General features: G+C 35.2%; 1 protein-coding gene across 3 annotated transcripts in view; it reads left to right on the top strand.

Moving 5' to 3' along the window:
• Positions 1-15,697, top strand: part of SLK (STE20 like kinase) — a 50,938-nt gene that overhangs the window by 20,900 nt on the left and 14,341 nt on the right. For 2 of the 3 annotated variants that reach the window (XM_063337952.1, XM_063337954.1), the window contains exons 2-12: positions 696-860; positions 3,215-3,263; positions 4,030-4,179; positions 6,699-6,771; positions 6,984-7,178; positions 7,850-7,931; positions 8,930-9,058; positions 11,017-12,429; positions 13,751-13,881; positions 14,142-14,265; positions 14,519-14,698. In XM_063337952.1, coding sequence (XP_063194022.1) covers positions 696-860; positions 3,215-3,263; positions 4,030-4,179; positions 6,699-6,771; positions 6,984-7,178; positions 7,850-7,931; positions 8,930-9,058; positions 11,017-12,429; positions 13,751-13,881; positions 14,142-14,265; positions 14,519-14,698 — 2,691 coding nt within the window. The remainder of the gene's footprint in view (positions 1-695; positions 861-3,214; positions 3,264-4,029; positions 4,180-6,698; positions 6,772-6,983; positions 7,179-7,849; positions 7,932-8,929; positions 9,059-11,016; positions 12,430-13,750; positions 13,882-14,141; positions 14,266-14,518; positions 14,699-15,697) is intronic. The other variant, XM_063337953.1, reaches the window with a different exon arrangement.

The raw sequence follows: 15,697 nt of genomic DNA, 5'->3' as shown, positions 1-15,697 counted from the left end.
AAGGTGTGGAGTAATAAAGTAGAGGCTAGCAGCATTTTCAGCGTGGCCAACTTCAATGAGTAGCCACCTATGGAATTGCTCCTAGACTTCTGAAGCAAAGAGAGTAAAATGCCCAGACAACTTAGTGATGGCTTGGCAGCTTTTTGACATGGGAGCTTGAGTACAGCCCCTGGCTGGAGAAGAGCGTAACCCACTGATTACTGGGAGAGGATCTGGTTTTCTCCATGGCTTTGCAAACAGCTGTGCTGCCACAACGTGGGGAGTCTCAGAAGAGCAAGAACATGCAGTCAGAAAGGAGAGGCTGGGGGCTACTTGACACTCCTTGCCAAGTGTTAATAGCTAGTCTTTTGGGGAGCAGCACAGCAATTCATCTTAGGAGTACAAAATAGTAATGATCCTAAGCTACTGACCGCGTGATGGTTTAAAGAATATGACAAGAATTAAGTATTTTTAGATTCCTGTCGTTCATTGTTTCTTGACCTTGAGAAAAGTTATTAAACCCTTTTTCTGCTAGAATTTATCTAGTCTTTAGTATGCAGGTATTCTCTTTTTGTAGAGAAGCAAGATAAAGGCAAGAAGGTAGTATGGAAATGTCAAGACAGATGTTTTTGTTGGTTGGTTGTTTTTTTTTTGCTGGTGACAGTTGTCTGGTAGTGAAATTCACATATACATTTGCTGTGACTTCTCTTTTATAGGCTCAGAACAAAGAAACAAAAGTACTGGCTGCTGCAAAGGTGATTGATACTAAATCAGAAGAAGAACTTGAAGATTACATGGTTGAGATTGACATTTTAGCATCCTGTGATCATCCTAATATTGTTAAGCTCCTAGATGCTTTCTACTATGAAAATAATTTGTGGGTAGGTATTTTTTCTTTAAATGCTTTTACTTGTTTCAAAAAGTTATTGAAATTACTTTTTTTTTTCCTTGGTTTTATGAACAGATCATTTGTCAGTCACACTTCTGGGTTGTCACTATTGTGATAACTGTTCAGTTTCAAAACTAATTTTTAAATTGTGAGTATGACTTTTAGGACATTGTCACTGTAAAATTGAGCTACACTGAGTCATTTGGTCAGGGGTTTGAATCTAAAATTTGGAAATTAGCAGTTCATTTTGGTACATGGAGAGAGTTCTTAGTGCTTATTTGTAACAGAAGGACTCAGATTTTAATTACATTAGACTTTAGAGTGAGATTCTGAATGTGCAGTTGAAAAATAAATAATGTGCTGAAAAGGTCAGCCTGTGAGGTATGTATTTTAGATATGAGTGAATTCATTAGTAATTCCAGGAAAGAGCGTTTACCAGGACTTGAACGATAATTAATTTACTTAAAAACTAGGTATTTGTACACAGAAGTATAGTGGGCATAAATATGACTGTATGTCACTCTTCTGCTAAGTCCTTTGCACTGAATAGCTTTAGCTATGAAAGTACAATTTTTTCTTTTAGTCAATCTAATGCAATATTTATAAGCGCTTTTGGAATTGTACAAAGAATACATGCTTTTTAGAACAGAGTTTGTAATTTAAAAGGATACCTAAAACAAGTAAAAGAAAATTTCCTTGGAGTATTACAAATATGCTTTGTCCTTTAAGCATGAAAACAATGAAAGTGTAATACCATGTTGCCTGGTGTAGATTTATTTTTGTAAGCTTTCTGAAAACTTTGTGCGATCTGAATGCAGAGTTAAAATGATATTGTATAAAACAGCAGAATAGTGAAAAAATTTCCATGTGTAAGGGTCAGCATGAAAGTATGCATAAAGGCAGAATATGAAACAGAGTGGATAGGCTTCAATGGCAGAATAAAGATAGAAGAGGAGTAAATAGTTTGAAAATGAAATTGTAGATATATAGTTCCAGTGAAATGCAGAGGCATGAAAGCGGCAAAGGGAAGGCTATAATGATGTGGTAAGTAAACAGAATTTAGTGGTGAAAAAAAAAAAAGAGTGGTAGTTGGACATAAAATATGTTTTTGATTTCCAGTTTTAGAAACACAATTTCTCTACCAGAGAGACCTTTGTCAGATTGTCAGATCAAACAGCAAATTTTAGAGAAAGAAATTCTTTATTTACAATTTCGCACGCTTAACTTACTTGGCAGTAGGTATGCAGAAGCATGTAAATGGACTAATGGTTTGAAGGATTTATGAAGAGTTGCATTATATAGTACGTTTGTTAGTACTATTGTTGTGAGGATTAATTATAATAGTAATTTGAAGTAATATGTAACGTAAGTGGTGTATATATAAGTGTTATGGTATAAGGTATAATTTTAGGTTTCCTCTTTTATGGCCAATTATACTCTGATTTTAAAAGTACTCTAAAGGAAAAAATTAAGATATTATTTCCCTGAATATTGACTGTTAGGATTCTGACAAGAAGTACTGATTAGATGTCAGACTGAAAATTTAATAGTTAAAGTTCAAATTAAAGAAGAAAAACACATAAGGAAGGGTGGGGTGTCAGTCTTGGATGACCTTTCCTCTTTTTTGCCCTCCTCATTCCTTTTGTCTACCCTCTTTCTCCTTCGTGTATGTTCTTTCTGTCCTACATGTCAGCATAGTTTGTGCCCCAAAATAGTTGCAGTTGATTTTTGTTTCAAATGGAAACTGAGAACTGGAGATGGAGTTGTTCTGGTATTACTAGGTTCTGGGATAAAAGCCTTGATGTATTGTAGGCATCAATGAAAATGGAGGAAAATGAATGTAAATACCTGAATTTACTAATTTTCTATAACTTTTAAGAGTATTTTTCCATATTTTTCATCTTGTCTGAAACAATAGAGGAGATACCATCTGCTACTGGAAAATCATGTAACTCTTATACTTGGATTTTTCAGTCAGAGAGATTATACTATAGAAGTACAGTTTAATAATTGAGAAATGAGTTTGCAGGGATTATGTAAATCACACTACAATGAGTCAGATTCAAGCGGACTGTTTTATAAGTTTCATTATGCAACTTTATCTTTGGATTAAAACTTTTGTCTGAGGATCTCCAAGCATTTTTCAAATAATTTGCTTGAGCAGCACAGCCCTACTTTTAGCTGGGTAACAGTACCAATATTTTGCAGAGGTTAGTGAAATAATTCTTCAAGGCCAAATAGTCTGAAACTCAGGTCTCCCAGTAATGCTCCATTAATCAATGCTTCAGTTCAGCAGAACTATTTAATTTGTAATTTCTATGTTCTTTTTTTTTTTTTTGTATACAGATCCTGATCGAATTTTGTGCAGGTGGAGCAGTAGATGCAGTAATGTTGGGTAAATAAGTTGTTTCAAATAATAAACTTAATAACATCTTAAAATTATAATATATATATATATATTAAGACCTGTTTCACATGTATATTGTTTTGAAATGCAAATATTTATGTAAGTGGTGCGCTATATGTGTTGAATGTTGGGGGGTTTAGTTTAGCATTTACACCTATATCTATGGACATTGTAACTTCTTAAGTTAGATTAATTTTCTCTCATTTTTAAAATGTTTACTTTTCAAAACACATTTTTATCTTGATCCTTTAAGTGAATGTGATGAATTGTTCTCATACACTTATGGAGCTCTCTGTTGTTATAACATAATGCATATGAGCCATTTTCAGGATCTCATTCTTCCCCTTCCATCTTCCAAATTATGCTGTGATAATTTTTTATATTGCATCAACCTTAAAGTTAGTTTTTTCTGTGCTTATTCCTTAAGTTAGGTGAATGCTAGTACCACTAAGTAAAGGATCTAGTCTTTAACATCTTGGTGTACCGTACAAAAGAACCAATCTCTAAACTGTCTAGGTTTTTCACAGTTCAGATAGGTAGGTGTGTGTAGTTCATAACAAGGGGTTTGGGTACAAGGGATGAAACTTTTACTGAAAGGAGGAAATATTTCAAGATAGAAGCTTTTCTGACATACGATGTTCAGAATCTGTCAGATTAATTAATTTTTACCTATACTTCTATAGTGATTGCTATGAAGACATAACAACAACAAATGCAAAAATGTTATGTTTATTTCTGTCTCTTTCTCTTGTAGAGCTTGAAAGGCCATTAACAGAGCCGCAGATCAAAGTGGTGTGCAGGCAGACACTGGAAGCATTGAACTACTTGCATGAAAATAAGATCATCCACAGAGATCTAAAAGCTGGCAATATTCTTTTCACATTAGATGGAGACATTAAACTAGGTAAGCATGTTGCATATAAAAGTGTTTTCCAGAACTTTGTGTGGTCTTATAATTGTATTTTCCTTAGGCTGTAGTTTGGCAGAGTTCAGTATTTATCTATTTAAATACCAGTCTAACAAGGAGAGTTTTTTCAGATGCAAGTGTTTGGGGGAACAACCTTGAGTAAATGTCCTAACCGTACGTGGCACATCTTTCAGACTTCAAAATCAGCAGGGCTAGGACTCATATCAATATCTGTACCAAGTTGCCTAAAGTCAGACACAGGCCCTACTGTTTCTTAGTATAATGATCTTAATTATACTTATTTTTACTATGGTAACAGCAGAACTTCCCTTGAAGTTGTTAGTTTAGAAAATTAACATCCTTCACTATCACCAAAAGCCAAGACCTAGTACTGTTGTCTCTTCCACTATTGAGAGAGAGAAGTAATAATCTTAGTTACTCAACTTAGTTTTTTCCATGCCTTTTTTAATTGTTTGTTGCACTGAAATGAAGATGGAACGGTCTGGAAGACAAATAGTACAAGCTTTCTATTGTTGATTCCTGTTATTTTATCTGAATTTAAGCTGTCATCCGCATTTTCCCTCTGATGTGGTATGGAATCCATGAGGATTCCTCCATGAAGAACTGACAAAGGACTACTGGTGGTGAATAGCATCTCATTCAGCCAGGAAAAGATAGAAATTGTCTGGATCCACTTTGTTCAGGGCTTCATCAGGCACAATTGTGTATAAGCTGTCAGCCTTTACAGTGGCCCTACCAACATCATAGTTCCATGACAGCAGCTTGCACTCAGGTTTCAAAAAGTTCTCTTTACATGACGTGTGTGATTAGTTGTACTTCTTTGGATGCAAGGTACACAGAAGGTAAAGGTAAGGAGAGTCAGAGGATCACCACAGTGAACTGGGGCTCTAAATTCCCAGCCTTGCTACAGACATTCCTTTCAAACGTAAGCAAGACATGTCCAAATTCACAAATATATCTCCTACGTAACTCATATTGATTGCAGTGTCTCTGCAAGGTATAGTGTACCACCTCTGTTAAGAAGCTGAGAATATTTAAGAACCTGCTTTCCTAGATTGATCAGTTAAGTGTATCTGTGTTTTTTTTGTATGGTTTCCCTTGCACAAGGTTATTACTGGTACATATACTTGCACGTGCCTTTCTCTTCATCTGCAAAGTATGGGTAACTTTACTATTTTGGCTTTTCTTGGAAGCCTGAAGATTTAGTGATGGATTCAGTCACAGATTGTAGCAAGAGTCTCATGGTCAGAGAGTGAGTCATTTGTTTCTGTTGATTTAATTTCCCTCACATGACCTGGCTCTTCCTCAGACGGACTTGGAACTATTTTAAGCTTTCGTCAAGCTTAGCTGATGTACGGAACTGTGCAGGCTGTCAAGATACTACTGTACAGTTCAGACCACAGGGAGATTTCTTCCACACATGCATTTAGTGATGTATTCAGATTTGCTAATTAAGTTTTCTAAAAAAAGATTTACTTTAGTTTCGAAAAGTGTACAGAATCCCTTGAAAGAGCATTTTGCTCCTTTTAAACTATTTATATTTTGCATCTGGTACACAAGAAATGGGTAATTCCTTGTTTGACAAATGTGTGAATGGCAAATAAATTTCCTTCATTGCATTTTATTTTTATAAGAATTTGAGTTTTATTATTTTAGTATCTGTTGTCCCTCAAGATTTCAGATTTTGCATTTGAACAAATAGCTCCCTTAATCTTTTTTTTTTTTTTTTTTTCTTCCCATGGAGCAAAATTAGGCTTCTCAAGTGCTGAGCCCATCAAGTAATTTTGTACAGATTAACGACGGCAACATATGGCTGTTTTGTCCCTTTGCTCTAATATCTAGATCTTCATTAAGAAAGCTGTATCTATAATAAGCATATAACACTTATTTAAATGTCATCTTTTTTTTTCGAAGTGAGAAATGTAGTGCTTTATAGACAAGCAATATTAATTGGCCTAAACCACTACATAAAGTTGATTTTTGGTTGGATGTTACATCAAAGGTGCATACGTGAGCTTTTGGATATTTACTATGAAGTGGAAAGAAATCGGTAAGATAAAGGGAAAATCTGGCATTATGAGAATTTGAATCCTGAAATTAAAAATTGAATGAGTTGTTGAATTGATGAGAGCGCTAATATGCCATGTCTGAGGAATACAGCCTTCATAGATTAAATAGATTATTCTCTAATTAAAGTAACTTAACCGGCTTATTCCTACAGTAAATATATGCATCGGTCTTGTCCCACACAACTCAACAGTAGCGTTACTTTTTTTAGCAATGGAGAATAACATTAATTCAGTATCTTTTATTAGAAATGCTATAGAACCTTTGCGCTGTTACCAAAACACAAATATTTTTATCTCACTTTGAAGTTTTAATACCACAGAATGTTTGCTCTGGAACATACAAAATATTAAGAGACAGTTGTAAAATATAAAAATATAATGTGTTTTCCACCACGCAGTTAATAGTGTTTTACTGTTTGCTTTAAGCGGATTTTGGAGTATCAGCTAAAAACACAAGAACAATACAAAGAAGAGATTCTTTTATTGGTACACCATATTGGTAAGTGCACTGTTTTGCTGACTTTTTAGTATGAGCTAATATCTTATTATTACCTTTGTTGTTAACATTACAAGCTTGCTACAATATCATGTATACTAAGTGAGAGTAGAATGTGCTTATTAAAATGCTTCGGTGAATTTATCTACTTAGAAACTTTTTCAGAACAGATAAGAGGGCATTTTTGATCTGTTACTTCATTATTCTCTTTGCAGGATGGCTCCAGAAGTAGTAATGTGCGAGACCTCTAAAGACAGGCCTTATGATTACAAGGCTGATATTTGGTCTCTTGGCATTACTTTAATAGAAATGGCTCAAATAGAGCCACCTCATCATGAATTAAATCCAATGCGAGTGCTGCTGAAAATAGCAAAATCTGATCCGCCTACATTAGCACAGCCTTCAAAATGGTTAGTATTTTATTTACAACTTTCCCAACCCAACTTGTTGATTTTGAGTATGAGGTGTGCCAAGTAGATATATACAAAACTTATACTCGTGTTGAACTTTATGGGATTAGCTTTATGCATAAAGTCAGGTACCTACTCTATGTATGTTTGTACATGTATACATACACATCTGTATTTCTCCTTATACGGTCGGGACTATGGCTTTTTTGTTGTAGTTCTTTTCAGAAGCTTTTATACTGAAAGATTTTGCATTAAAATGTATGCAAAATACCTTTTAATAAATGCAGTAAAAGTTCTGAAGACTGTGTGAAAAAGAAAATCAGGTGAAAGGAGACTGAAGTATTATTATACTAAGAAAATACTTTTAAAAGCCATTATTTATTTGGTCATTGTAACGTCTTTATGCGATTCAGTTAGTGATATAGCAGATATGGTGGATTTACAAATCCAGAGCCAAAAGTAAACTCCTCTATAAATAGAAGAACACTTTAAAGATGCTATTTGTGACACGTTGGTCTTTGCATTCCTGTATTATCTTTGTGTCTTTCTAAATCAATAGCAGGACCTGGAGTTGCAGTGTAGATGCATGTGAAAGCAAAAGAATATTTCACTATACGCCAGTTTGATGTCAAGACAAAAGAAAAACCACTACCTCTTTGCTTTTTGTGTAGGTCATCGGATTTTAAAGATTTTCTGAAGAAATGTTTGGAAAAGAATGTAGATGCAAGGTGGAATGCAACTCAACTTCTACAGGTAGGGAGAGTTAATTGTTCAGAACTATTGTTTAAAGGCAAGCATATTTTGTATTTTTTAAAATCATATCAGTATTATAGTAACTATTTAAATAATTTCAAATTAAGCGTTCATACACAATCTGTTTTTAAGGTTGTTGCATTGATCCTTATCTGGTAAAATCTGATTAAATAATACCAAATGCAGATCAAAGTCTTTGTTTACATATTTTGATGTACTGTAACTAATTACTTTGCATAAGTATTTAAATTATACTTTGATACTTATAATGGATGAAGGAGATATTTACATAAGTAGTCAGTTGCTGACAGGTGTTTTAAAAGCTTTAGTGCTCAGCCTTCCTCTATAATGCTGTCACTGCAGAATAGCTAAACAAGAGTAGATGTGAGTAGGTACATTTGATTCTGTTTAACGTCAGCGCGCATTTACTATATCCAGCATACATCCGGCATACGGCAAATAGATTTAAGCAGCAGGGCCAAGCAGAGAAAGAAGATTCAGACAGTAGAACACGTAGCTGTTTCCCCTTAAAGAAAAAGGTAGAATTCTATGTTCTTGTTAGGAAAAATTGTTCTAAAGACAAAGCAGACTTTTTCTAGAAAGAGTATTTCTAGATAAAGCTTATCAGAAAATAATTTAACTGTGGAACTGCAAAGAAATGAAACCCACTTCCAGGAAAAATAACCTTTTAAAAAATCTTTCTACTTTTATTCTTTGGACTGTGAAACAGGTCAGTATAAATGAATTATTTGTATTTTTAGCAAGTTTGTTAGACTACTTACACAGTATATTTGAATAAAATGTTTAGATTTTAAAACTTCTGCAGAAAAAAAATACATTAAGACAGTTATGATTAATGTTAAGCATGCATCTTCAAGTTTGAGAGAACGTAACAAAGTAACATTTCTTTGAAGTTGTATGTCTTTCAAGTTATGATGTTCCGACTGTGAACAATGAAGTCAGCACTTAATATTATGCTTATGTTTTATTTTCACAAGCATCCATTTGTTACTGTTACTACCAATAAACCAATAAGAGAACTGATTGCAGAAGCTAAGGCTGAAGTTACAGAAGAAGTTGAAGATGGTAAAGATGAGGATGAAGAAGAAGAAACAGAAAATTCTCTGGTCAGTTTAAAGCTTACTTTTTCAAATATGCAGCTAGTTTCAGTCATCAGTTTCCTGTAGTTTCTGATGTACTACTCAATTTTTGCATCAAGTCTTCCAAGAAATAACAGCATAAACATACTGTAACCTCATTACAAAATAAGTAGTCAGCATTTTCAAAATTAGCATGTTCTTAAACTCCTTAAGAACTAATAATAAAGAATATTATCTTCATTTATTTTTACGTGTATGTGTAGTGTAGAATTTTAAAAATCAGATACTGATTTTTATATAAATAGTTTTAAGTCAAAAATGTATTTTTGTATTCCATAAGACGCTTAAAACATTAAGGAAGGTATTTGACTGTTATACTATAAACTACGTTTGTGATTTTACAGTGTGGCTGTCAGAGAAAAAAAAAAACAAAAGCAAAACCCCCTATATTTTATCAAGAGAAGGTTGTGTTTATGAGTGTATTTCTAATAATGCTTCAGAATCTTGCAACACAAATTCAGTTCCTCAATGGGCAAAGCCATGAAGTGCAGAGATACGGTCGTATGTCGCAGAGCGTACTGGTGCTGTGCTCTCCGACTTCACTGTCTCAAGCGCTATAAACACAGCAGTGACCAGTACCACCAGTAGCTGCCGTTGCCAGCAATGGTAACAAAGCCAAATGCATGTGCACAAGACTCACGCCTCCATTCCCTCCTCACCCCTCACCAAGCTTGTCACATCCCTGTCCGCCCCAGCAGATCTCCAAGCGTGGATTCCCACCAGCTTCCTCCAGGGCTTACTGTCTCCTGAGGCATCACCCACCACCTCCCGCTGCTGATTAGCTGCCAGGCCATCAGTCCCCAGGAGGGCTGGGGTAAAGTCCACCCTGCCACTCAATTCAGTGTCTCAACACAAGCAGCAGGTTAGGAAACTGAGCTAGATGCATTTACGTTATTTATTTATGGCAGTTTTAAAAACTGCTTGGAGATCAACACTAAGCTTCTAGGACAATTACATGAAGAAACCTTTTAAATCCACTTTTGACTTAAAAGCAATTGTCGTCTGTATGCTTAGGAAAACCCGAAGGGAAGAAATGCGTGATCAAACCCGTGCTAGTCACAATAGCACACCTAGTGTGTTCCCAGTGGCAAATCAGAAGCCTGATCTGCAAATTACAGGGTTCTAACAGTAAATATAGACAGAGAGATGTCGCAGTCACTTTGAAGAGTGAAAGGGCAATTATGGTTAAAATGATACTTTATTAGTATATTCTTTTGTATGTCTCTATGTAATCTGATAACATTTATTCATATTCTGGCAGCAGCAATTTCTACAGTTATGGAACTGTTTCAGTTCTAGTTCCCCTAGAATTCCACTCAGAGCTGCTGCAGGTTTTCACCATATTAATGGAGTTTCACAGGGATTAAAAAACAGACTAAAATGTTTTCAGGCATTTTTAACAAAGAATACAAGGAAAGAAATTCTTTTTGATGAAGCAGATGAAGGTCTTAATATTGCATTTTTATCAGTGCTGCATCAACGGAAGCTACACGGCTTCTTCCTGGCCAAACTGGCACAAAGACGTGTGTCTTTCAAATCCAGCTGTAGATGGGACTACTGGGGAACTCAACTACTACTACTACTAAAAAAAAAAAAAAGCAATGTGATTGGAAAAAGACTCTTGAAGATTCTGTTAAGCGTGAGGCAGAGGGCATACCACGATCCCTTTCCTTCAATCACAGAACATATTATTAAATTATGGGAGATAAAAGAGGGTTCTTGTGAAACTGTTCTGTTCAGAGCTTGTCTGCAGTTCATGCACTTGTTCTGTGGTGTAATACCTAGTGAAGTACTCTGAGATTATAAAAAGCATATAACTCTGCCTATAAATACAATCATCGTTCCTATTCAGATATTCTTCAATAGAACTGTGCTTTAATTAAGTTAAAAAATGGTTAAATATTTTTCTTCCTTTAATTTTTTAGCAGTTACCTGCGGACAAGCGTGCCTCCTCTGACCTTAGTATTGCCAGCTCTGAAGAGGACAAACTCTCGCAGAATGCCTCTGTTCTGGAATCTCTTTCTGAGAAAACAGAAAGTAATGCAATTGAGGACAAAGCCAGCACTGTATTTCCAGATGACAAAACAACTGCAGATGAATCTGAGGACATTAAATTTAGGAAAGCAGCCGATAACGTATGTGAGACTACTGCTGGTGATATGAAAGTGCAGAACGGTTCTGTGCCAACTGGTGAAGATGAGCAAAGCAAAATATTGTCATCTGAAAAGACGAGAGAAAACCTGGAAAAAGCACATGAGGATACAGAAACCCAGAAGGGAGGGAAAGAACTCGATGCTGTAACGAAATCAGAACTAAAGGATGAAACCAACCTAAAAACAGAGAAAGAAAATGAACAGACAGAAGATAATAAACTGAAAATAGTACCTACAACCGAAAATAGTGTAGAAACTGAAGAAGCCATTTCTAAGGAAACTGGTGAAAAAGAAGAGAAGGAAAACAGAACAGATGTCTCAGAAAGTGAGGAAGAAAAGGTCCCTGCAGAAAATACTACAGAGCAAAAGAAAGAAAAAGATGAAGGTCAGAAAGAGGCGATAATGGACACCACTACAGAAACTTTACCCAGTGCTGCAGATAAAGTGGCTGACGAAGAAAAGGAACTAATAAAGCACGGAATTGACAACATTAAGGAGATAGGTGGTGTTGCTGAAACACAGATCAGCGTTGGGGATAAAATACCTGAGACGGAGGATAAGCCAGTGGAAAGTCAGGCTAAGCAGGTCCATGAGATAATCAACTCTGAAGAAACTCTATCAGAAAGCCAAGATAAAGCGATCAAAGTGGACAAGAAACTGGCAGAAAGTGAAAATGAGGATATTTGTAATGTAAGCAGCATGGAGGATATGGAGATCAAAGACTCTGGAAAAGATGATGTAGACCAGAAGTCAATACAGAGCAAGCCTGAGAATATTTCTAACAAAGTGGTGGATAAACCGACTGATATGGACCAAAATTCAGAAGAGCACAGACCTGACAATATCCAGGAAAACAATATTCAGATAGACAAAGAACATTTGGCAGTTACTTCTGATGAAATAATGAAGAATAAGCTTCAAGATGCTGCCAGTGAACAAGCTGATGACTCTGAAGTCACTCCGGTCCCCAGTATTAGTATTAGCACTGAAGAAAATGAGGCAAAAGTCAAAACAGATAATCAAGACAACACTGAAACTTTACAGCAGCTGGAATCAGAGAATTTGAAGGAAAACGATGCCGATTCAGGCACTGGTTCTACGGCTGATAACAGCAGCATTGATTTGAACTTGTCAATATCTAGTTTCCTTAGTAAAAACAAAGAGACAGGATCAATATCTTTACAGGTAAGTATAAGCAATCATATATTTTTATATAAAATCCTATGGGAGTGTGACCTTAAAATTATCTCCAAGTTTGACCTTTGCAACAAAGAAAATTGAGTGAGAAACTAGTATGACAGTGTGGAATATAATACTTCGTAGAAAACAAAGTATTCTAAATTGAGTGCTCTGACGATGTCTGGATTTTGTGCAGTTACGCAGCAACGCTAGAAGCTACAGAGGTGCTAATTATTTTCTTATTTTGTTGCATACTTGTATTTAAAAAATGTAGACTAGCATATAACGGGAAGTCTAACAACATCAAGGGTGAAGATTTGTGAATGGTTGTAGTTCAGAGCTGATATGCAAGAAGACCAGTTTGGTGCCTTACTCTGCACAGAATCCCTGTTCAACAGGACAAGTCTCTTATATCATCTTGTATTGAGTTCCTGTCACTTCTGTCTCTGTTTACATTTAGAAGCTGTAAGGCAGCCAGTCTCTCAGGTTTGTGTATTCCAAACGCTGTACTCCTATGGTTGTACTGTATCGATGCAGTTATGCCAGTATGAATGAGCTTAAATCAGAGGGAGCGCATTCCAAATTATGAACTTTATTTATACCTTTATGCTAATACGATTATAGCCACAGTAGGATAGTAACTTTGTAACCATGGGTTTGAAGAAAAAAAAAAAAAAACAAATCCCAAAAAATCCCCAAACAAAGATCATAACTTGGCGTAGCTGTGCTAAGCATGACTCCCAGGTGTTTGCAGTAGCCCTAACACAGCAGAGACGCGGTTTCAGCTGGGGTCTCTCTTCTCTTGTAATGGAACAATAGCGGCTCTGAAAAGGGAGATTTCTCAATCATCACATGATTTTTGACTAACGTATATGACTAAAGAAAATAAACTTGCTCATTTAATTTATTTCCAAAGCAGAAGTAGGTAGGTGAGTAAATTGCTATTCTGTTTCAGTACTGTTTTTCAGAATTAAATATCTTTTTTGGTGACTGGGAAAATTATGGTCAAAAGCAAACAGTAATTGCAACTGCCTTCAGCTCTTCAATATAAAACTGGAACAGTAGTGTTCAGGATTTATCTAGATTTTTTTTTTTTCTTCAGGCAATTTAGATGATCAATAATTACAGTTTTCCTTTGCTGACTAGAGAAAGTTTCAATACGTTAGAATTTTTCAAGTTCTCACTTGCTTATCAGGTATCTCACTAATCAAGAAGAATTGATTATTATACGGTAGGCCTTCACAGGAATATTTGAAGTAATTTAATATTAAGAAAAAAGAATATAACTTAGAGTAAGTACATAATAACTTATCGATGCTTTATTCAGGAAACTAGAAGACAGAAGAAAACCTTAAAGAAAACTCGGAAGTTTGTTGTTGATGGAGTAGAAGTGAGTGTAACCACATCAAAAATAGTTACTGAAAATGACTCAAAAAGTGAAGAGATGCGATTTCTACGGTAAGTATTTTTAAAAGTAAAATTTACAATTAAATCTTTTTCTCTTTGAATAAAAGAAGGGGGCTAATGATATTTCTGTAATCTTTGGGATTGATTTCAATTATTTTGTCAGCAGAAAGGAATGCAAAGTGTTTTTCAATAAGACAGTCAATCCAAAACTAATTTTACTGTATGTAAGTTCTGGATGCTTTTTTTATCTTTTGTAATTTTCCACTTCTTTTGTTTTCCCATCACTATTAAGTGTTCTTTTTCATTATTAGACGTCAAGAGCTGAGAGAGCTACGACTTCTTCAAAAAGAGGAGCAGAGAGCCCAACAGCAACTCAGTAATAAGCTTTTGCAACAGCGAGAACAGATGTACAGACGTTTTGAACAGGAAATGACAGTGAGTTTCTGGATTTTGGTGCTCTTAAAATATGACATCTTGATGGAGTAGGCAGAACCAGGTGTTCCCTTTTGTGATGGCTACAGCTTAGTTTTCATCCTTGTTAATAAATGGCAATATTTTCAGTTGCGGTGTGCCCAGCTTGTGTGCTAGAACTCACCTGCCAGAACAGTTCATCGTGGCCATCCTTTGCTGTGATACAGCAGTTCACTGAACAGGATTTAGTTTTCTAAATGCCACATTATTTTTCCAGAGTAAAAAGCGACAGTATGATCAAGAAATAGAAAATCTAGAAAAGCAGCAGAAACAGACAATAGAGCGCTTGGAACAGGAACACACAAATCGTTTACGAGATGAAGCAAAACGCATCAAAGCAGAACAGGAGAAGGAATTGTCCAAATTCCAGAACATGCTGAAGAACAAAAAAAAGGAGGTAAGAGACCACGATGATAATACAGAAAATAAGGAGTATGGGCGTAGCAAACGGTTGAGATCAGATCTCCCAGAAGCCATGTCAACCTCATGTGCTGTACTGAGTTGTGGAAGGGTTACTAGCAGTCAATGTTATTTCTTTTGTTTTACTGTCTAAAGTGAAATACAAACAGCTAACAGGAAGATTTAGGTATTCACTTAATCTAGAAAACATCACTAGATTAGACGACTTTATTTTTCACAGAATAAAATATTTTTTCCTCAAATATTAAATCAAGAAAAAGTATCTTCTTAAAGATTATGAAAAATATTTAAGATTTCTACTTTAAACAAATCCAGCTATAGCTACTTAGTAAATACCAAATTAGAATTTTGAAGAAAAGAATATGGTCTTGATTACTACTGAGAACCACTTTAATTCCAGAGATGATTTTTTTTTGTTAATTTGTTAGATTTTTATCAAATGTGTGCTGCTGTTGTTTATAATTCCTTTATATGAAGTGACAGCAGTTATAAGGATTTAGTTTTTTAACTCAAAAAGGAAACCCAGGAGAGATAAGTCTGGATAACTTAAAATCTTTTACAGTTAATTTCATACATATCATACAGTTAAGGCAAAATGAATGACATTTGACACTGACACCTTATGCTATTAATTTGCTTGCATTGCAGTTAGAGAAGGTGATGTGTTTCCATATAGTTTTTGCATCTTAAAAGCTGTTTTATTTCATTTTCAGATCAATTGTGTAGCGCTTGTCTGTATATAAATGTCTCTAGTGTTTGCTTTAGTAGTTTCTAGACTCACAGAGATTTCTTTAGAGATCTGTACTGTCCAAGCTTTTGCATAGAGTGATCCTGTAGTACAAAAGTGCATAAAAAACCATATAAGTTGTATTCAGTTGGAACTATATGCTCGTATGTAAATAACAATTTTTCTTCTTTTGCGGTACCTCTTGCATTTTTGAGTCTCTATCTAATTACTGGTGATTGGGTTCTATAT

The sequence above is a fragment of the Chroicocephalus ridibundus genome, chromosome 6 (genome assembly GCF_963924245.1).
Source record: "Chroicocephalus ridibundus chromosome 6, bChrRid1.1, whole genome shotgun sequence".
NCBI classification, from domain to species: Eukaryota; Metazoa; Chordata; class Aves; order Charadriiformes; family Laridae; genus Chroicocephalus; species Chroicocephalus ridibundus.
This window is presented reverse-complemented; position numbering and strand designations above follow the sequence as displayed.